The sequence below is a fragment of the Petromyzon marinus genome, chromosome 5 (genome assembly GCF_048934315.1).
Source record: "Petromyzon marinus isolate PM22_M1 ecotype Great Lakes invasive population chromosome 5, UKy_Petmar_22M1.pri1.0, whole genome shotgun sequence".
NCBI classification, from domain to species: Eukaryota; Metazoa; Chordata; class Hyperoartia; order Petromyzontiformes; family Petromyzontidae; genus Petromyzon; species Petromyzon marinus.
Window position 1 is genome coordinate 14570259 of NC_133671.1, and position 24238 is coordinate 14594496.

Genomic DNA, 24238 nt, shown 5'->3' on the forward strand with positions numbered 1-24238 from the left:
ACTGGTTCAGATATTACCGGCCACTGGTGTTAGCCACGACTGGTAATTGAACTCCGGTCACATGGTTCATACCACGGTGTGCAAACAACTGTGCCGCAACTGCTCCATCACGTATTAATGCAACCCATTAAAAAAACCTAAGACATAAAAAAAGATAATGTGATCCTCCACGTGTTGCTGTAACCACCCAAGGCCCATGCTGGCATTGCCATTTGGGGATGTGTACCGGCGGTCAGTGGTGTAGTGTGGCTGGCATGGGCAATGGTGCCAGGAATTAAATAAACCCCCCCCCCCCTCCTTTCCACCTTTCCCCATGTTTCTTTTCCTGGAACTTGGGCCCCTCCCCGAGATGTTAACTACCTTGCGTGGTATACAGGAGGTCGTGGATTCGAGCCTGACCCTGACACCTGTATATTTTGAGTTTGCATGTCCTCCCCGTGGTCGCATCGATTTTTCTATGGGTCCTCTGGTTTGTCCTTCCACATTTAGAATAAACGTGCATTTCGAGTATTTGGCTGCTCTACATTTCCACATGATAAGCCACTCTACTGAGCTATCATTTGTGGCCAGGTCGCTTCGGAAAAAATACCTATATAGCCGAGTGCGCCTTACCTGGTGAAATAAAAAATAGTAAATAGTAGGAGAGTGGGCACTGGTGCAACTGTACCGCCTGTGTATTTTATAGATACACCGCTGTTGGTGGTACCTTTAGGGCAGGGCCTTTCTCGCTGGCCCTCTCGCTGGCGCGCTTTCCTTCCAGGCCCAGCTGCACAAAAAGCTCCAGGAGATTGACTAGCAGCTCATCGACCAGCTGCTCCCCCTGCAGGTTGGCCGCGATGTTTGCCAGTGCATTGATGACCGCCACAGAACAATGCCTTGTTAAAAAACACACACACACACACTTTACCTATTAACCAGGGGTGTTGTAACGATGCATGGATTCATACCGATTCATACTGATTCGTAAGCACAGAGTGAATGCAAAGATTTGGATGTGTTATGTGCCATGGGATGATGTGGCCGCTAAATTCAACGCAATGTCTAAAAATAGTAGATTGCTGAAATTAATCGTAACCTTTCATTAAATCACTTGGGAGAATACTTTGTTAAACTTATAATTGCTACCAACAGGGAATTTATATTATTGCAGCTATTATGTGCACCCCAAAACTCTTAAATGGGGGGGGTCAATATTGACTCTACATTAAGCATTATATGACCAGGAACAATGACAGATTAAGCATGAAATCTAAACACAGAGCAACAACAGTACAACAATTTATTTTCAAAATGGTGTTCTGATGGTTTCTATTATGACTTATAGTCCTATGTCAATCCACAAATGGATTAAGGCCTCCTCATGTTGGGTGTTATTTGATCAGTCTTCATCATACTGGTCAGTGGGAGTTGGTGCAAAGAGGCCCAGAAATGGTCCAGATATAATTCACTACCGATGTTAACCGTGCCTGGAAATCGAACTTGGTTCACCAGGTTTGGAGCGCAAAGCGCTAACCATTGTGCCACTGCTCCACTTGACGGTCAAAACCACTGTCGTAAGATAAGATAAATGTTCCAAAAAGCGATACCAGCTTGGCCTCCGGCTGCAAAGCGTCACATAAGAGTGGTACACCAACCTGTAGCCATGGTCTCTCATATCCTTGGCTTGTGAATAAACAACAGAGCTGGCCTTTACACTGATCTGTTGGAAAAGGTTCAGTACTTCCTGGTAGATGTGTTGCTGAAATATAAATAAACAAAAAATGGGTTTAAGCATCTCATCGTAGTGCACAAAAATAATAATCGAGTTTAAAATAAACAATTCTTTGTCTGAGGGGTGAAGTAAACTCAGTTAAAGCCAAACATTAAGTGTGACTGTATCCACTACACATATTCATAGCATAATGCACACGGAAGTTGATATAACTTTCATTATCCAATTAACTGTTATTTACACTTTGAAGAGCTGAAGCCATTTACTTGTGGAAATGTTTCCCACACCTCCGATTAGCACGAGGAAATATAGCTTTCACATGAGTTCGAAAAATTGCCATATATAACAAATGCAGATTAAATCCAACCCAATTCCACAAATTAATTAAATGGATGAAATTAGAGATATAGACACTCACAGGGCCAGTAATAACCATGCACCCCAGCTGGTCAATGATGAGGACATCAAGAGGGGAGGGTGGCTGGCAGAACTTTTGCTGGAGAATCTGCAAGATGGATTCCATTGTGCGTGGGGTGTCACGCAAAGACACAGCGATGTGCCCCAAGGCACGGATTGTGTGCTCGTGAATCAGCTGACCATCTCTAAACACCACCAACAGACACAAAGCACTTTGGAACAATGCAGGTTTTCCCATGCTAATATTTCTTGTTTTATTATTAAAGAATAAAAATATTGTCCATTATCAGTACCAACATCATTAGCCCTACGACCAACACCAAAATCTGCATCGATAACAAATTATTTAACACCATAAATCAGCCATAGTTTTCAACATACATCATCAGCAGCAGCATCAACATCATCATTATTATCCACATAATCGTCATCCCTTTAATTAATACCATCAAGCATTATCATTCATCACTCGCCTACATCACCAAATCATTCAAATTACAATGAATTAATAAGCAGGTTTGGGCCTGGTTAGTATTAGGATTGGAGACTGCCTGGAAATTCCAGGTTCTGTAAGTTTTGGTAATGCCAAAATATGGCAGTACATTAATGAATTCTTCACTATCTATACTGAGCATTGTTGAGTGTTACTCCATTGTATGTGTGGGTTTTCTCCAGATACTCCTATTTCTTTTCCACATGCCAAACACTCATTACCTGAAATAAATACAATTCCTAATGCAGTGCCTCATAAAAGGTGTCTTTATAGACTCAGTAAGGCATTCCTGTATTAAATGCATTATCATTTTACATTCTCATTGAAATTCTGCATACTCAAAGAGGCAAACCCACATCAATGAACTCTGCATATTACTTATTATGCAATAAAATGAATTTCCTTTAAATAGATTTACATTACTTTAATACCAATCACATAAACCAGATTTACTTTTCATTGTCTTGAGAAGTGTAGAGACGGTTGGAGAGTGTAGCAAGAAACGCTTCCACAATCACTGGCTCCTCGATAAGACCACCCTTGAGGGCTCTGAAAATATAATTGCATTACGCGTACTATTATACAAAATGTAGGAATTACATTTATTTGGAATGAGCCGTTGTTGCCGATTAAGGCTTATATACAGATTGCATACCTGCTTTTGTTGTTGTTCATAGTATTCATGTTTAGTTTGTGATGATTGTCAATCATACATTTGCACTATAATAAAATGTATAATAGTTATTGTGGATAGCTTGACTAGAGCCACAATTCTTGATTTAGTGTTTGACAGAAAATTATATATTTTGTCAATGACTTGCCTGCATATGTTGTCAATAGCCATATCCCTCAGCTGTTCATACATCGAGGGCTGAATCTTCTTGCTGGCCACAACATTGACAGTGGATTCCGCAAACTCATTCGTCACACTGATCTTTATGTCATTTCCTCCTAATAAAACAATTAGGCATGACATACAGTTATTACAAACACAGGCATTTACAACGAATAGGAATTGTCTTTGCTTCTTTTAAGTCCGTGTCACACTGCAGCCTAAAAATATGGCATCAAGGTAAGTGACAAATAAACGCACACACAAAATCTATGGCATTTACGATTAGGTTTATTACAATTAAATTCTCCCGCAACACAAGATGCATGCTTTTATGCTTTTCTATGGCCCTTTGAAGCTAGACTCTCCCTAACACATGAGGCAATAATTCAATAAGTTATTATGGCTTACCCATCTCCTTACCACTCTGGAACTGGCAGTGGAGCTTGTAGAGTTTGAGCAGCACGGGGGACGGAACAACAAGGAAGTCCCGCAGACACACAGTCACGGAGTTGGACACAGATGGGAAGCGCTCACAGAGCCTTCCTAAGCCCTAATGATCCGCAAGCACATAGGGTGTGTTAAAATATAAAACATAAATTCATCTGCGTACTGTACAGCCTCCCGATATGTTTCCAGGTTGTACGTAGTTTTTTTTGTGGCCCACGTCCTGGGGGGCTAATTCATAATATATGTTAAATATTCTACATTATATGTTATAATGCAATGTATATCATCAGCATGAGGAGCAAAACGTCGGACCTCATACCAAATATGCTGTACAATCTAACAGCGCATCGGTGAGCTATCCCTTAGTGTCTGTCGGGAATGCTAAAACATTACCACATTTAACACACATGCTAGAGGCATACTGATGTACATATTATTTGTCAGTGCAACTTTGTAGAGTAATTAATAAGTCTACAAAAGTTCTTTATGACGTTGAGCATGTGTCGTGTTTTTTAAATGAAATCGAAGAACATAGACGTTTTTTCACAATTTTCCTCCTAAAAGACCATACCTGCAGACAGCAGATCAACAGAGGCATGTGTGCCACAATCACTTTGCTGGATGTTTTTGTCTGTAATTTCTCAGACAACTTGACACAAAGGGTCTCAGCACCTGAAGAAAGATTGAAAGTTTTCAAAATCGATATTTCACGTTGATACAAACTCATTCTTGTTACTTTACTGAAAACTTACCCCAAAACAATTTTGAACTTTCAGACGTTTTTTTTCAGACCGTACCCGTGTGTTTCTGAATTCAATAAGCTCCCAGCATACTGGAGCAAACAACATTGGGCATGAACGTCGAACAATACAAAGTACAATCCAACAAAAAGCGACAGAAAGAAATACAAATCAACTATGAAAACATGAGCAGTAGTAACAATGCATTTATAAAAGGACTACAAGGAAGAATTAGCATAACCACACATTTGGTAAGCTTTTGGGCTGCATTCTAAGTCGCACCTTGGCTCTGACGTGGCCGCTCAAGTGGCTCAGCTCAGGTTTCACCCATTTGAGCCAGAGCCAAGCATGAGTCGAGCCCTGACTAAGAATATGGGCCTAAGTGTCATTCTTTTACAAAAAATAGGCCCCCCGTACATATGTTACCTCAATGACAGTAAAAGCATCTGATGACAAAAAAATAACATCAACAAGTGTACATTGATAGATATCTGAAATAGGTTAAGTTAAATTTCAGTCATTTAGCATTCCTATCAACTTAGCAATGCTTTTTAAGTTGTTTTACAAAAGTAATGATCGATTCTATGATTACTGGAATTGAAAACGAATTCTCTAAAACAATGATCAAAAATTCTATTATCCATATCTTTAAAAATAGTGTCCATCCCTGCAGTCATTGTATGACCTCATTTACTGCATGAGACCAGTTTAAACTGAAATCTGCAAAGGGTGACACTTACATAATCGGTCGACTCATTTCACACATTTTTGGCCCAATGAAAAAACTATCACCTACAGGGCCAATTCTTATTGAATACCCATTCTTTTGAAAAAGCAACATCCTGCTGCTGTATAGGAGTGAAGCAGCAACAGTGGTTTGTGCACTGCAGTATTAACCTCGCCACATGAGCTTGATGCCGAGCCATGGCTAACGTAAGTGGCGACTGATATCTGGTCCTGAACACTCCCTTCACCCACTTACACTGACCGACATGGTAACATAAAATCTCAAACAACTGCCCTGACTGACACAGCCTAGGGAGGCCTTCACGCATCAGTGGATTGACTAAGGGCTGTAAATAAGTCCTGCTGCGTGTACCTTGTTCATCTTTAGCCGCCCACACCATAAGGTCCACACAGGCAGCATTTGCCTGGCAGCGGAGCTTGAGTGAGCTCGACTCCCCATGAGGCCGATCGGCATCGTGCAGCATTCGCTGCAACTCTGCTTGGCTGCTGTTGAATTGCTCCAAAACAAAGTCATGTACCTCCTTCACAAATACTGAAGGCAGATCTGTGAAAAGAAAAAAATAAGCTTGAAAAACATTCATAAAATAATTTACAATTAAACTCCCATGAAAAATACAATACTACAAAACTGAAATTTTCATCCAAGAATATTCTTTACGTCATCCTCAATATAGTTTGGTGATCGGTAGGTCACATGTGGTGAGGTGGCTGGGACAATGATCAGAGCTGGCTCAAGTTAAGACATTTGGCCAGCTTGAAAGAGAATGCCACATACCCTCTAAAGGGGTTCTCTAGAATTCCCTTTCGTGGAGGCCTTTCCATCAAAAGTGGCAAGCAATTGCAGTGCTGCACCTTTACCACCCTTGTTACATTCTGAATATCTTACAAACCTTGACCAAAACTCAATGAAAATACCTAGTGTCCTAGTAGCATTACAAAAGTCATAGTAGATGGAGAAATAAAGCACTTTCAGAAAGCTGTACAAAATAACATGGTAGTATCAGTGGGTGGTAGTCGTGCAGTAGTAAGCACACTACAGTGTGAACTTGTGAATCTGAGTTAATTTATTTTATAGAATGGGCAATATCTGAAATGGTCCTGGAAGCCACATTTACCAACCTGCACTGACTCACATAAGGAACAAACCCCCATGACATATAAGGCGTTACGTAGAGTAGCCTCTATGCAGCTGTGAATTGGCAAAGTGTGATAACGCAATCATATTGTCACCGCCGCATAACATACAAGGTTCCTACCTTTCAAACAGTTTAAAAGGGTGTCCCTGAGCATCTTGAAAGCTGCTACATAAAGGATGTTACTGAAGTTTCTGTAGTAAAGGTATGTTGATGGGTTACACTGCAATAAATGGAAAAATGTAAAATTAACCAACAAAAATGTTGTACGGTCATTTGATTACATTCAAAAAGCCAGAAGTGCAATGCAATGTTTCTGGTTTAAATGTCTAAAAACAGTCTTGACAACTTTATGCCACATTATAACAAGTTTAAAATTAGTGTGCGATAACTACCACTTTGTAAATGTATATTGACAAGTATATAACCCAACATTTATTTCACATTATACATCAATACAAGAATATATTAACTTATCTTTGTCCACAGAGTAAAATGAAATAATTTGTGTTTCAATATAAATGAATACCTACATCAATTGTTTCAAGTAAAATCTTGTCCAGAGTTCTGAGCATGTTGTCATTGACCAAGCGTTTTACCTGCGAACACACACAATTAATAATTAGAAAATGTCGAAATTTATTTGAAATATTCTATCTTACCAGAAATTACTGCAATACAGAATGCTATTTCTTTCATATAACCATTCTTCTGTAAGTGGATCCATGAGGTTACAGATGTGACGATATGCTCTGGATTATATGATACACTTTTTACCTCTGTATTTCAAAGCAAAGTATGGAGGTGCGTATTATAATCTATTGTGTAACCAAATTTGAATAACTTTAACACTGGTCACAAGTTTTAGGTGCTCTCACTTTACTGAATGTCTTAGAATTGGATGAAAACGGTAAATCTATCTCAATCTATTCCCATTTAACTAAGAGATTTCAAAATAGCACAGATCAGTTACCTATTACTGTATAATGAATGTATAATTGTATCTTCTCTGCTTTATTTGCATGCTAGACAACGGCAAACATGTATTTTCTGGATTATTAGTTGGTATGAACCATAATCCTTGGGTAAAAACGTGAAGTTTTAAATACACAGACCATGTCCAAAAGTCTCTTTAGCAGTAGAATCGGAGTGTCCATTTGTTGGCAGGTGTCTTTTGTGTTGAGAGGCGATGTGGAGAAGCTAGAACTTAGGACGGTGAAGTAAAAGTCCGGGTCATTCACTGGCGCATCATTATATGACGCACCTGTAAAGAGATTAGAGAAGCAGCAATTCAAGAGATCGTATTATTTACCATAGTAACTTTAGAAACTAAAGATATTTGAAATACATTTGAAGAACATGTCATTATCTAAGATACAGGTTTGTGAAAATGCTTTTTAAGAATACAATAAAGCATTAATTATTTTAAATACAAATGTTTAAATAATAATGAAAAAATATTTATTGTGACTATAACAGCTTCACGTGACAGCAGGGGTTACGTAAAACATTTACGTACAATTTTCACAAAAAATAATAAATTCCTACAGAAATGCATTTTCGTACGTTGTCATAAGTGTAAGAACAAAACTGTAATTGATCAATCAGCACACTACAAGTAAATACAGTAATACGGATGAAAACATACCTTCCCAGTACTGTAGTGTGGCATAGCCTGGGGAACTTGGCATCTGACTGCCACCCTTTTCTGGACTTAGTTGAAACTGACAAAAAAACCAGAGCCAACATAAAATCGTTAATTAAAAAAGAAAATTACATTTTCACAATGTTAAAATATATAAAAATGAAATCTATTATTAAAATTAGAATCCCATCTACTATAGTTCATTCGTACAGCGTTCCTTATTTTTTTAAGGTAAACATGCATTAATGAACGGCAGCACCTGCCGCTTAATCTAAATCAATTGCTCACTCAGTTTTCAAATGAATTCACAACTGTAAATGTGTAACTGAACAGCATAATTTGACAATTTTATTGAAATCAATGTGTGAAATCTAGGTGTCAATTATATAAACACTATGTTATCAAATTTTTTACTCACCTGCGCAAAGCTGGCGACGCTATTTACATTTCGTCGGAGGCTATCACTTGGCCCACAGGCTTGCATCAATGATGAGGGCATGATGGAGCGGAAATCGTGGAAAGATCTCCTCCGAATAGCATCTGGATCTGTTGTTTGTGCCACCTGCAGGAACAAATTAGCTATCGATTAACTGGGTTTTATTCGGTAAAGTCACGTAGGTAAAAAATAAAACAACAAAAATCACGACGTTTCGGCCACAACACAAGTGGCCTTCATCAGGTGAAGGGACCAGACTGTCTAGAAAACAGCGCTGGAGTGAACACAGCATCCAAGCTCAGACCACGACCTTTAAGCTGTGTGAGAAGAAACAGAGCACCTTGACAAAGGAATTAGCATAAAAATTAGCATTTAATTGGCAGACTTAGTATGATCAACGGTGTAGAGGGGGTGAACATGTGCAGGTCGGCGAGGGGGGAGGGGAGGGGGGAGTTTACATATTGATGGTGTGAAAAGGGAATTTAAGCAGCTGCGAAAGTTTGGGATACCACTACTTGAAAAAATATACTGTACCATTGAAAATTAGTTTAATGTTTGGTTTGCTTCAGAAGATCTTTCCAATGGTTGCTTAATTTGAAACCATCCTCTCGGTTGAAATTGTGTCTGTGTTTGTAAATCTGAATTGCCTCGTGAACAAATCTCTGATAAAAACCCGTGGGTTTGCAAAGAACCTTGGTATCGGAGAAAATTATATCGTGATGACCCACAGTGTTGTAACAGTGATCAGCTACGGCAGAAGAATTCGTTCTGCCGTGTTTCAAATCTGATTTGTGCTCGCGAATTTGGTCAGAGACACGAAAGCTTTAAATCTAGAACTGGGTTTTAATTCGCTACGAGTCATTCAAATTGCAGGCACTGAATCACCAAACTTTCCTTTTGCGATATGGTACATGCTATGTAATGTGGCTGTCCAATAGTTTTATTTGAGATTTATTGCTACAGAATTGTGAAACAAGCTCAGATGCGTTGGAAATAAAATTTATGTTACCGATTGCAAGGTCACTTTCGGGAATAGCCTCGAAAGAAGTGAATCATCTTCATTGCTGTAACGGCCAAATGCTCGTGACATGCCAATAAGGCAAGGCACTGAATACTGGCAGACATCTGGAAAAAAAAGGACATGTACAACACATTACTATCATTCCATAAAAAAAAATCATGCAAAAAATGATCTCTCTGATGTTTTTCTTTCAAATTATAACCATGTGCTATTCAGCATGATGTCCGACGTTTAACTCCACATGCTGAGAGTTACGCAGCACAACTGCAACAACCTACCAAGAACCATGAACCATATATTCTATTTAATTCACAAACTATTACATCAAAATGGAAGGCTAAAAAAGTAACACACCTCTGTCATTATGGGGATCCTCACAAATTTGAAGTAATTCTTGCAAGGTATCAAGTAATGCTTCCAGAATCTAAAATGATAAACATGTTAAAAGAGTAATCACAGAACATTCAAAATATACATTGCCAATCATTTCAATAGATTATTTTAGTAGAGTAATTACATTTAAATGCAGTAAAAGGTTAAATATTTATGATATACGCAAAAAAAATTGCCAGTGTCTACAATTGTATTAATTAATACTTTAAATCTGTACAGATTAAAAATTTGCTGAAGATAAATAATCTTGATTTTAAGCTTTCGTGACTGCAGGAATCCATACTCTTTGGTTCTTTCGGTAATGTCACGTAGGTAGAAAAAATAATACATCACGACGTTTCGACCGCAACACAAGCAATCATCTTCAGGTGAAAAAAAGAGGGAGAAATATGCTGAGGCAGGCTGTTTATAAAGGTTTAGAGATGGTCGGCGCAGCTAATGATAAATGTAAACTCGGCAAAGGCCGAGCTCGGCTACGGGTCCGGATATTTGCTTGTAAATGTAAATTGTCATCCTCTCAGCCGACAAGGGCAATGCCACTGTCATTATGGATAAAACCACTTACAACAACAAAATTCAGAACCTTCTTAATGATGGCAGCTATACCAAAATCAATAGAGATCCTACCAACTGCCTGGCTACGAAAACCAACAATATCATCACTAATTTGACTTCTCTAATCGAACCGACCAAGCAGCTCTCTCTAAAACCTTCGGCTGCTAGACCACCCAGAGTTTATAGCCTTCCAAAAATCCATAAAGAAGGTACTCCGCTCCGTCCTATCGTCTCCACCATTAACTCGCCCACCTACAATCTGGCCCAATTTCTGTCTCAGACGCTGCTTCCTTTCACAGGCAAGACCACCTCAGCTGTACTTAACTCAGCTCACTTGTAGTAATAGGTTTTACCCTTTTAACTGGCACAAAAACTGACACCTTTATTCAAGGCATCATGTTTGCAATAACCACAACACAAGCAGTCAAAATGCAAACAAAAGAGACAACTCTGATAATCATTTGCACTGTCCTTGAATTTGATTGGTCCACACCCGAGACGACTTTTCTTAGAGCCGAGTCTCCACTGGTGTTGGACCAGAAGACGCCAAAAGGCCTTTTGGCGTATTCTTTTGTTTGCATTTTGACTGCTTGTGTTGTGGTTATTGCAAACATGATGCCTTGAATAAAGGTGTCAGTTTTTGTGCCAGTTAAAAGGGTAAAACCTATTACTATATCTTGTTACTGGCAAAGGAGGTCTTAAAATGTAAATATCAGCTCACTTGGTTTCTCTAATCAAGGACATCTCACTGTCTCCAGATAATTTGCTTGTCAGTTTCGATGTAGTCTCGCTGTTCACCAAGGTCGCTGTACCTGACACCATTGCAATCATTGAAGACTTGGTCCAACAGGGACTGAATCCTGATGCACGAACTTTGGTGAGGGATTGCCTTACCAACACTTACTTTACCTGGAATGGTACATTCTACAAACAAAATGAGGGTACCCCAATGAGTTCTCCCTTATCGCCAGTGGTAGCAAATGTTTTCATGGAGAAATTTGAGACAGATGCCATCCAGACATCCACCCTACGTCCTTCCTTGTGGAAGAGATACGTAGATGACACATTCGTCATCTGGCCACATGGCCTGCCAGCACTGAACCAATTTTTCAACCACATCAATTCCATACACCCATCCATCAAATTCAACATGGAAGCGGAAAATGATGGGAAGCTACCATTCCTGGATGTTTTGATCGAGAAGGGACCTGATGGCTCATTGAAATACTATCTACAGAAAGCCACCCACACAGATTCCTATCTAAAGCCTGATTCTCACCACCATCCAGCCCAAAAGAATTCCCTCATCCAAACACTACACCATAGGGCCTGTTGCATCTCCGACCAGCACCACCTATCCAGTGAACTGCAGCACGTACACCAAGCCCTCAAGATGAATGGATATTCGGATCGCACAATCCGCAAAAGCTGTATCCCCAACCATAGGGAGATAACCATCTGAGGACCCAATCAAAACCATCATCTTGTCATACATAGCAGGGGTTCATATTCTTGACTTTACCGAAAGAACCAAGAAAATGAATCCCTGCAGTCACGAAAGCTTTAAATCGAAAAATAGCAGGGGTTACCAAAAAGATTTCAAAAACTTTGAACAAACACAAGATCCAGGTTCGATTCAACACAGTACACAAAATCCGTGATTTGATCCCATCTGTGATAAATGTGATTCCTGACATGCAATACCCTGGTGTCTACAGACTAAGTTGTGTCTGCGGTAGCGGTTACATTGGGGAAACGAAACGACATGTCTCGGACCGTGTTCGCGAACACAAGGCAGATTTGAAATACGGCAGAACCAATACCTCTGCCGTGGCTGCTCACTGTTTGAACGTGGTGGGCTCACACGATATTGTCTTTTCCGAGACCAAGGTACTCTGCAAACCTTCGGGCTACCATCAAAGATTTGTCCATGAAGCCATCCAGATTTATAAACACAGACATAACTTCAACTGAGAAGATGGATACAAATTAAGCAATCATTGGAAGGACGTGATCAACCAGGTAAAGTTTAAACTGCTTTGATGTTCCCTTCCTACCTGCCAATATTAGCCGACTTCCAAATTTCCGGGCCTTCACCGAACTCGGCCCTCGCCAAGCTTACATTTACAAGCAAATTTCCGGACCCTAGGCGAGCTCGGCCCGCGCCGAGCTTACATTTAACGTTAGCTGCCCCGCCCATCTTTAACCTTTATAAACAGCCTGCCTCAGTATATTTCCCCCTCTTTTTTTCACCTGAAGACGACTGCTTGTGCGGCGATCGAAACGTTGTGATCTATTACTTTTTCTACCTACGTGACTAAATAAATAAACTAAAAAAATGTACTTTACCAAACATTTACACAATAGTTTAGATATACATGACATTGTATTACTGTGATTAAATGAATAGCATACCCTATCATCCAAATAATCTACCTTCTTATTAATTTTAAGGATACATAAAATTTCCATACTGGCAATTGAACAATTGCTGACTTTTGAACAATTACGGTACTCCATCAAGCTTTGGCTACAGAAATACATAGCATTCACGAGTAACATACCGACAGCAATTACCGTACCAGGTTATTCAGAGCAACGCGAATTGGGCAATGACATACAATTAAGGAGGCTATCAAAATATTCAGATTCACTGAACCACTTTTGACTATTAGTAAATGTATAAGGCAATTATATTGTTTCACGAAATGACACGACATATTACAGGAACGTCTCAATCAATTGTCACCTGCTCTCGAATGAGCGGATCTCTCTGAGCAACATCAGAGAGGAGCGTCACCAAACAAAAGCTAAATGACTCCGCCACGGGCAGCCTCTCTGTAATGGCAGAAGTTACAGTGCAACATTAGCGAGTCCATTGGCATCATGAAACCAAATGGCTCATCACTAAAACACTGGCCTAATTCATGGCGAACAGTTATTATTTTTAATACGATTTTGGCATGGTAATTAATGGTAAACTTCACCGCCAATGCGCAGAAAAAAAAACACAAAGCACAGAAAGGTCAGGGTGGGTTGGTGGCCACTCCCCGCATATAGTAATTTACAAGATTTCACAGCTTTTATTCATATTTACAATTTCAGTGACCACCGCGAGCTCCGTGATATCATGTGTTTAAAATATATGTAGTGTTCACCTCTGTCACGCTTCCCAACATAGTCTTCAATCCATTGGACATTAGGAAGCATTTTCAGCAGCTGCAGTAGGTAAGGAACCAAGTGTTCTTTGTGCTGTGATAAAAAAAAATAAGATATCAAGACTGAAAGTAAAACATTTCAACAGCCCCTTGTAATGATTTGTACCTGTACGCCTGAAAATAATAACTACAAAAATGAGTTTTTATTTTGATTTAAAGCTTTCGTGACTGCAGTAATTCATATTCTTAGCTCTTTCGGTAAAGTCACGTTGAAGGGAAACAATAAAATAATAAAATATATATAAAGCAATAAAAAAAATTCTCACGACGTTTCGACCATAACACAAACGGTTGAAACGACGTGAGAATTTTTTATTGTTTTATATATATTTTATTGTTTCCCTTCAACGTGACTTTACCAAAAGAGCTAAGAATACAAAAATGAGGTAATTAAAAACATTGAGTGTCTAGACTACAGAAAATGAGAAATGAAGTAATAACATGATCACACTTATAGTCAAGATTCAAGAGACTCCTCCGGTTATTTGGACACGTCTTGAACAGATCTGGAAATAATACGGAACAATACATGACACAGACAAGCACGCGAAACAGAGGAAGACCAAAGATGAACTGAGTGAACACAGTAAAGCGTGATGTTTAATTAAGAGGGTGACAACTAAAAGAAAGCATAAAGCAAGACAGTAAGAGGTGGAAAGATCTAATTCATCCCCATCCTCTCTAAAAGATGACGGAAGGAAAGCCTGATTATTGTACCTGCAAACCCGATTCCAAGAGAAATATCCCAAGTGCTATGACAGCATCCCTCCTCCGGTGGTCCAGCTGGCATACCCCTTGTTGATCCAATGGGCACATGCCCAGCACCTTTTGCACCTGAACATGTAAAACAACACCAGCACATCCATAAGCACTGTAGACCGTACAAAGCCATACGATAAAATGTGAAAGTCTGTTAAGTGCAGTGCATATTGCACAGTCGTGATACCGAATATTCACAATTTCTATTGCTAAAGTATTATTTTGGATTCACGGAAGTCACTGTCTTCCAATAATGAAAATGATGAAAACATTATAACACTGCACATGAAACAGACAATGTTCAGAGGGCAATTCCAAAATATTGTTTGTTAGTGTCTTTAATTTTCCTAAGAATCCCACAATATAAATTATAATTTAATGTGCATGCAGGTTAATGATACATCTAAAGTACATAATGAAACACAATGGATTTTGATTATATAAATAGTTGCAATACATTTAAGTCCTTTCAGTCCGACTTTGCTTTGAATGATAAATATTTCATAGGCATGTGTGATATTTACCAAATTATAATAGTGTAATTTCATACATTCTCTTAATACCAGAATAATCTAAGCATGTCTGCTGATCCATCCATCTCAGGAAGGACATCACACTGGTGTAGAAATAAAGATAATTAAAGATATGATTGATATACTGTACATAATAACTTGTAATAACTCATGTACAGGTAGATTATTGATTCACAAGTTTGGCCATTTAATGTTTTTGTATAGTAATGTTATCACTATAATCAAGACCCATGGTACTAAGGATCAAAATACTGTACAGTATATATAGCATTATCAAGGCTCCACACCAAATAGGTCAGTTCAATAAAATACCTCTTATTCTTGGTTCTTTCGGTAAAGTCACGTAGAAGGGAAACAATAAAATAATAAAAATATAAAACAATAAAATTCTCACGACGTTTCGACTGCAACACAAGCAATCATCATCAGGTGTGAAAACCGCAACCTAAAGTGTGAAAACAACACCTGATGATGATTGCTTGTGTTGCGGTCAAAACGTCGTCATCATTTTATTGTTTATATTTTTATTATTTTATTGTTTCCCTTCTACGTGACTTACCGAAAGAACCAAGAACATGAATCCCTGCAGTCACGAAAGCTTTAAATAAAAAAAAATACCTCTTGCTTAGGAAACTAGATACATGGGCCAATTCAGTTTTCAAACACTAAGCACCATGTGGGACAATCGGAAAAGCGTTCACATTCTCAGAATATGTTTGGGGACCTGTGTTTCTGATTAATTTTTGATGATCCAGAGTCTTTAGGGGGGGAAACTGCACATTCCTCTGACAGTTTGTAGCTCTGGCATTGTGGTTAGCACACTGCACTATGAATCCACCAACCTAAAGTTCAATTCCTGGCTATGGATAATCTTAGTGGCTAGGGGTACGTGAACTACACCTGGGCCTCACCATCACAAACCCGCACTGGTAAATTAGGGGCCATCCATAAATGACGTCACGCGATTTTGGACAATTTTTGACCCGCCCCCTCATCACACGGCGTCACAAAAAGTCAGACCCCTCTCCCTCAAATATGACGTCACAAAGTAATGCCGCCCCCCCTCCAAAACCATATCCCCATTTTGAAAAAAAAACATGCTTCAAATCTTGATTTAAAGCTTTCGTGACTGCAGTAATTCATATTCTTAGCTCTTTCGGTAAAGTCACGTTGAAGGGAAACAACAAAATAATAAAATATATATAAAACAATAAAAAATTCTCACGACGTTTCGACCATAACTCAAACGGTCGTCTTCAGGTGTGTTGGTTTGCATAAATTTATTTTTAAACGGCGCATTTATTTATTTATAAAAACGTTAGCACCACGCGCAACGATTTGGCAGTTTATTTAGGACTAGTCCATCTATATTCTGAAAAGGAGGGGGGAGACGAAATTTTTATAATGTATGCTGTCTGAAAGCCACTGTAAGCGTGAACAATCAATTAAGACCTGAAATGGTTTATCAAATCTTTCCAATGATTGCTAAGCCAGAATCCATCTTCTCGGTTGAAATTGTCTCTGTGCTTGTATATGTGGATAGCCTTGAGGAGCCTTTCAAAACCATCACTTTACCCTACATTGCGGGGATCACAAAAAAGATCTCCAAAATCTTGAATAAACACAACATCCAGGTCCGTTTCAACACATTACATAAAATCCGTGATCTGGTTCCGTCTGTAAAAGATGTGATTCCGGACATACAGTACACTGGTGTCTACAAACTAAGTTGCCTCTGTGGTAGTAGTTACATTGGAGAAACCAAACGCCATGTCTCGGACCGCATTCGTGAACACAAAGCAGACCTTAAGCACGGTAGGACCAACACCTCGGCCGTGGCAGATCATTGTTATAATTCAGTAGGCTCACATGACATTGACTTTTCCAAGACAGAGGTTCTTTGCAAGCCATCTGGCTTCCATGAGAGATTCGTTCATGAGGCTATCCACATATACAAGCACAGAGACAATTTCAACCGAGATGGATTCTGGCTTAGCAATCATTGGAAAGATTTGATAAACCATTTCAGGTCTTAATTGATTGTTCACGCTTACGGTGGCTTTCAGACAGCATACATTAATTTTTCGTCTCCCCCCCCTCCTCTTTTCAGAACATAGATGGACTAGTCCTTCTAAATAAACTGCCAAATCGCTGCGCGTGGCGCTGACGGTTTTTTATAAATAAATAAACCCTTTAAAAATAAATAAATTTATGCAAACCGACACACCTGATGACGACCGTTTGTGTTATGGTCGAAACGTCGTGAGAATTTTTATTGTTTTATATATATTTTATTACTTTATTGTTTCCCTTCAACGTGACTTTACCGAAAGAGCTAAGCAAATGCTTCAAATCGCTTTAAACTATTGTCATTGTAGTGCGTATTTAATGTGGCGCTGCACTCTGATGGTGTAGGAGTGTTGTTATAACAATTAGTGTTGTTATAACAATTCTATATTTATTTAAAGTTGCGCATTTTGATGTGACGTCACATTTCTCAAACCCTCGTCACACATCGCCCCCCCCCCGCTAGGTGCGTGACGTCATTCATCGCCGGCCCCTTATGTCAAATCCACGAGACCCTCATCCAGCAGTGGATTGACACTTCCGTAAATAAATTTCAATTTATTTTATCCGAGCAGGGCCCAGCATATGCATATGACCAGTGCCATGCGCGTTTCCTGCATCAAGAGACGCAGCATCATTCATTGTGCGGTTTCTTTGTACAGCCACTTGAGCCAATCGCTGTGATGACGGTGAACCCAACGTGGACATTGAGGACGATGATCAAGATGATGAAAAGAGTAATGCGAATGATAACGAAGGTGTGAGTTTAATATTCATGACGCTGACGACGGAGATGGGGGGGGCCACTGTGCCGCTGGAGGTGATGCAGGTTCTAAGTCACGACGATGTTTACGTCGATATACTTTCAACGAGAGACGTATGTTTTAACTTATTTCGCACCTGGCGACAATGAGATATATATACACACACACGTTGATGTTAATGATGACATTCGTGGCGACATTTAAGTTGACGACGGCAATGCTTATTCAGATCATGGTGGTGATATTAATGCCGATGGCGATACTGACGTTAACGCTGCTGATAATGTCCAAAGGGACGTGACATAAATAGCCGCTGCCGTTTAACAAACAAACACAAAAAATAAACCGCGGTCAAGCCTGGCCAAGATGTTCCCCTCAGCGTTTGTGTCGCCTGGCTTGGACAACCACCAATGGATGATGCCGTCAACCCGCACCGTGGCTCCCACATTCACCTCCACGCTGTCAACGTACGAGCACGGACCGTGAGGATGTCAGCGAACCGGGGGGGGGGGCGGGCGGTCTCCCTTTAAGACGAACCTTATCGAGAGGCGCCGGGTTCTGAGCGGCCAGGGAGCGCGCCAGGCTGAGCACGGTGTTAAAGTAAAAGCCGTCGCCGCTTCCCATTACGCCGCCACCCGCAGCCGCCATCGCTGACGAAGGCGAGCGGAGGGGGAACGGTTGGAGGGTGAGGGGGGGGAGGGCGAGGGCGACGACGGTGGTGGGGGAGGGCAAGTGAAGCCGTCTCGGCGCCATGTTGGGTAAGTTGTTTGTGTGTGAGGCGAGGGTGTGTGGGTGGGGGGTGGGGCATGGTTGGCGGCTTAGTGACGTCATCGACCATGCAAAACGGTCGAGCGCGAGGCGCCCGGGGGTGGGTGGGGTGCAGGTGGTGGGGGCTGGATGGGTGTTGGTGGGTGGGGGAAGCGGTTTTTTTGTTACCCCCTACCTAAGATGGCGCCCAAACAAAAGCGACGTTGTGTTAGCACGTGACCGCGCCAAAGCGTCCAATCCGGCTTTTTGGTCTGAACGATGAATGGATTCATATTCATTGGGTTATTTGGTAAAGCCACGTAGATAGAAAAATAATCAAAATATCACGACATTTCGATCGCGACACAAGCAATCGTCATCAGGTGTGAAACAAACACAGCAGGAGGACTGCTGACGTAGGAGGGTTTGAGATGGGCGTAGCCCACGGTGTCATAAGCGAAGTGGGCGGGGCTTGTGATGAAATTTGCATGTCAATGTAAGATCGGGTAAATCGGAGAGCTACCTCCACTACGACGAAGCTGCGGAGGTGGCGATTGTATCGTGAGATATTAGCATGTCAATGTAAGATCGCAGAGCCACCGCCACATCGAGGAAAACGAGCAACGGTGGCTGTGTTAGTGAATCATTTCACCTATTAATTTAAAGACATTTAACCTGTTAATGTAACACCACCTGATGACGATTGCTTGTGTTGCGATCGAAACGTCGTGATATTTTGATTATTTTTTTTCTAATTGCGTGGCTTTACCGAAAGACACAATGAACATGAATTCCTGCAGTCACGAAAGCTTTTTGTCAAGATAAATGGATTTTTTTTAAATATATTAATCGGTTGAACACGTTTGTCTTTCGCGACCGATATTATCCATAATAGTATATTATTTGGGTCTTTCGGTGAAGTCACGTAGATAGATATTAATTCCTGCAGTCACGAAAGCTTTAAGTCAAGATTTATTCATAAAACTGTATAGGGGTTTTTTTGGGAGGGGGGGTCGTTAAACCCGCATGGATGTAATCGCCAGCGAAACGTCGAACTCGGAATTGTAAATGTTGCGGGTTGACTCTCCAACAACACCGAGTGTGCTGAACTTGTAAAGTAATTGTCACATTTTGTTTATGTGACAAACCTTACTAATTGGCTGTGTCAGGTGGTGGCGGGTTTAATGACACATTTATATTTACGCGATTTAAACTCCAAAACACGTTTATGATTGCATATGCATGAAGTAGCACGGATCGGTCGCCATTATTAATATTCATAATGGTGGGGAACATGAATATTCTTAAGGGTGGGCAGCCCTTATTAATATTTATAATGGCGGCAACGCTTATGAATATTCATGAGGGTGGGCAACCCTTATGAATATGCATAATGGTCTGTAACTCTTATGATTATTTATAAGGGTGGGCAACTCTTACGAATACTCATAAGGATTGGCAGCCCTTATGAATATTCAGAATGACTGGGCAACCCTTATGAATATTAATAATGGCTGGCAACCCTTATGGATGTCAATAAGGGCAGACCTGTAGGCGGCCTGCCCCAACCGGTTGTCAATGGCAATGTGCCGATGTAATGAATAGAAGAGCTGGGAAGCTCTTTTTCACAAATGTCCAGTCTGGGTGGGTAAAACGCAGAAAGTTGGCACAGTGGGTAACATAGTTGGTGCATCTGCCAGTCATCTCAGTGAACCCGTGGCACCTTGGTCTGTTCCTTGACCTTCCGGCGGGCCTTCAACACTTCACGTGGACTCAACGTGCACCTATCCTGGCACAAGCGCCGTTTTGACGTCACCGCCACTTCGTGAAGGGTGGTTTTATTTCCCCTGGTCACCAGGGGATTACTCAATGAGACTGCAGGACAACGATTCCACGCGTCATTCGGTTACACCTGAGGCGCATTTAATACAAACAGCTGATATGGTGTTAAGAAATATGTAAAACAAATACACAAAAGATCATTGATGTGCCAAATGCAATAGAGACCCAGAAAAGTTGAACATGCTGCACCGAACCTATGATGGAGGCTTTTTTTGCCAATTGACCAAAAATAGTTTTACTCATGGCACGTAATACTAAAATGTTAAATTGATTAGCCTAAAAATAGTCTGCCCGAACCGACTTAAGGGTATGGAAATGTATTATTTAACATTGATTTCTGTTTGTGCAATATTTCGATTTCACAGATGACACAATTGTTTTTGCTTCATTGTAATATTTTATTTTAAGTGAAAATGTATTTAATTAGTTTCGCTTTTATCTTTTTGGTGACCAAGGCCACTTGCAAAAGAGACTATTGAGTTCTCAACTGGTTTTACAAAACGAACCTGAATATTCGGTATTTAATAGTCAAAACACTTTCATCCTGATAGTGATTTTAGCGTCATTTGAATTATCCATTCGAATCTAACAGAACAGCGTACCCGTTCATGTTTGAGAACAACCCATGGACGAACATATCACAGAACTGCATCTGAAATCCTTCACGTGACCTCTGGTTCACACAGCAGGGGGCAGCACATTGCCACCAGCCCTGGTATTGGGCAATCCTGGTCACATTACACTAAAATTTGTATTTTTATTTTTCAGCTGGAATTTAGCCAAATTAAACGTACTGTAGAACCAATTTTAAGGTGCTATTTTGCGTGCTATCATTATTACTCTTCAGAACCTCCATAATATATATCTCGGCCTCGCTGTGCGCTACGTTGCACCACTATCCGAGTAGATAACCTCGCATTCAATAAACCTTCAGAGCCAGGGTGAACATCTGACTCCAAACGTATTTAATGAATTGAACGAGGTAAAACTGATGGGAAAACACAGCACGAATACAGCATCTGTTAATACTTGGAAATATCAATACAATGAATGAACACTACAGCATCATAACATTGTCTTAGATAACATGAAACTCAACAATAGATCCTGAATGGACCAGGCATCTACATTAGTAGTGAATAGCTATACAAGAGAATAAGCTACAGTGTTAAGGGCACATCGTGTAATCACCATACTGCAGCCTAAATGTACATCACTACGCATAACACTGTGGATGAGATATTTCGTTATCCTTGCTCTCAAGATCGCAATAAGGTTACATGGGTACAAGTCTGACTCGACTTATTCAATTACAAGTAACATTCACAGTAAGGCAAGTGGCAGGCTTCGTTGTTAACTAGGCCTCATACTTATCATAACAATTTAACAGCATTATAAAGGCATTTACAGCATTATAACGGCCATTATAACATTATAACAGCATTCCCAGTATTATAAGAACATAAACAAGCTTACAGACAATGCTTCTTAAAGTTCCACAATGAACAGATACACCTGTCTTCACTGGGAAGCTATTTGTGCCACCATTTTGTACTCTGTGTAATGGCTGACACCCTGCCGCATGGCTTCATGCAGGGGTCACCAAACTTTGTTCACAATGGGCCAGATAACTGAAAGAATGACGAGCGCGGGCCGCATAATAAATAAATATTTCTTGAGCGTCGGACCTGTGTTGACAGCTGGAAAATCTGGGGGCGGGAAAGATGCGTGTTTGTGTGTTGCCATGGAAACCATGGTAACGTGTTGCCATGACGTTGCCATGGAAACCATGGTAACGTCAGAGCGTAGGCGGAGCTACCACGAGCCGGGGAAGTACTTGGGGTGGAGGCGAAATAAGCAAACATTACAATAAACAACAAAATCTAGATACAATAATTTGAAATAGTACATTTAAGGAACATAGCAGTCAGGAGGTCTCCGCACGCGTGAAGATCCCCTAGTATTCTAAACATAATATTTAAATTGTATCACAACGTCTCGTTTTCCATACGTTTTATCAACCAAATTCAAGTACCGTCGGCGGGCCTGATGGACTGACGTCGCGGGTCGATTTCGGCCCGCGGGCCGTAGTTTGGTGACCCCTGGCTTAGAGGATGTCAAATCGTAACTTTCTGGTCACGTGACCAAACTCAACATCCAAACAGGAAATTCCTGTGTACACACACCCCCACACCTACCGTGAGGCAGAACAATATAGTTTTTTTTTTGGGCTAGATCGCGTAAATATATAAATGTGCCGTTAAAACCCGCCACCACCCGACACAGCCAAATAGTAAGGGTTGTCACGTAAACAGAACGTGGCCAATTCGTCACTAGTACAGCACTAACCGGTGTGTTGGAGAGCCAAGCCACAACATTTACAATCTTGAGCACGACGTTTCGCCAGTAATTACAACTAGCTTCATCAGGCGACAGACAGATTTGTGGAGAAGTCTAACTGTTTCGTTCCTTATATAGAGGCGTCGATGTGGTGACCACGCAGCTGCGCTCTTGTGCCACCTGGGGGAAGGGGATTGCTGAGGCAACGTACATTATGCGAGCCCTTTGAACTTGTCCTTCCTGTCTATTGTGTGTATTAAAATAGCCGGACCAACGGTAATCCCTATTGAAGTATGCATTTAAATAATGTATTATTCGATGATTCGCTTCCACGCAGCACCAAGGGGTCGTCCATAAATGACGTCACGCGATTTTTGAAGATTTTTTTACCCCCCCCCCCTCCGTCGTCACACGGCGTCACAAAAAGTCAGACCCCTCCCCTCAAATATGACGTCACAAAGCTCTGCCCCCCCCCCCCAAAAAAAATTAAACATGCTTCAAATCGCTTTAAACTATTGTCATTGTAGTGCGTATTTAAGGGATAATGTCAAGAAGTGCACGCTCCGACCACCTGTCAAGAAGTGCACGCGCTTGCGTGCACTTCTCGACACAGCGTGACATCATCCCGGCTATTGATCGTTCGACGAGTCGGACTTGTACGCGTGTGTGGTGCATGTGTGTGTGTGGTGCATGTGTGTGGTGCATGTGTGTGTGTGGTTCGTGTGTGTGTGTGGTGCGTGTGTGTGGTGCATGTGTGGTGTGTGTGTGGTGCATGTGTGTGTGTGGTGTGTGGTGTGTGGTGCGTGTGTGGTGCTTGTGTGTGGTGTGTGTGTGGTGCGTGTGGTGTGTGTGGTGTGTGTGTGGTGTGTATGTGGTGCTTGTGTGTGTGGTGCGTGTGTGGTGCTTGTGTGTGGTGTGTGTCTGTGGTGCATGTGTGTGTGGTGTGTGTGTGTGGTGTGTGTGTGTGGTGTGTGTGTGTGGTGCATGTGTGTGTGGAGTGTGTGTGTGGTGTGTGTGTGGTGTGTGTGTGTGGTGCATGTGTGTGTGTGTGGTGTGTGTGTGTGGTGTGTGTGTGTGTGGTGTGTGTGGTGCATGTGTGTGTGGTGTATGTGTGTGGTGTGTGTGTGTGGTACTTGTGTGTGTGTGGTGCATGTGTGTGTGGTGTATGTGTGTGGTGTGTGTGTGTGGTACTTGTGTGTGTGTTGTGTGTGTGTGTGGTGTGTATGTGTGTCTGGGTTGTAGTAGACAGGACGTGGGAGATGTTTTCCCAAGAAAGCCGCTCGCTCAGAGACCGCATGTGGGAGGAGAGCCTCTCTCATTTCTGGGAAGAGAATGTCTGCTTTTTAATCACACACACCACACACGCACCACACACACCACACACACACACGTGCA

General features: G+C 41.0%; 1 protein-coding gene across 4 annotated transcripts in view; it reads right to left on the minus strand.

The window, feature by feature from the left end:
- PI4KA (phosphatidylinositol 4-kinase alpha) overlaps nt 1–18612 on the minus strand; it is a 72561-nt gene extending 53949 nt beyond the window's left edge. For 2 of the 4 annotated variants that reach the window (XM_032947062.2, XM_032947060.2), the window contains exons 1-19: nt 18452–18612; nt 14509–14625; nt 13732–13825; nt 13323–13411; nt 9980–10049; nt 9614–9729; nt 8587–8730; nt 8172–8247; nt 7639–7787; nt 7057–7122; nt 6647–6746; nt 5743–5934; nt 4475–4575; nt 3877–4006; nt 3443–3572; nt 3075–3170; nt 2130–2313; nt 1635–1738; nt 707–875 (exon numbers count right to left, since the gene is read on the minus strand). In XM_032947062.2, the coding sequence (XP_032802953.1) occupies nt 707–875; nt 1635–1738; nt 2130–2313; nt 3075–3170; nt 3443–3572; nt 3877–4006; nt 4475–4575; nt 5743–5934; nt 6647–6746; nt 7057–7122; nt 7639–7787; nt 8172–8247; nt 8587–8730; nt 9614–9729; nt 9980–10049; nt 13323–13411; nt 13732–13825; nt 14509–14625; nt 18452–18562 (2238 nt within the window). In that variant the 5' untranslated portion in view covers nt 18563–18612. Of the gene's footprint in view, nt 1–706; nt 876–1634; nt 1739–2129; nt 2314–3074; nt 3171–3442; nt 3573–3864; nt 4007–4474; nt 4576–5742; nt 5935–6646; nt 6747–7056; nt 7123–7638; nt 7788–8171; nt 8248–8586; nt 8731–9613; nt 9730–9979; nt 10050–13322; nt 13412–13731; nt 13826–14508; nt 14626–18451 lie in introns of all 4 variants that reach the window. The other 2 variants (XM_032947059.2, XM_032947061.2) reach the window with 2 other exon arrangements.
- Nucleotides 18613–24238: the final 5626 nt, after the last annotated feature.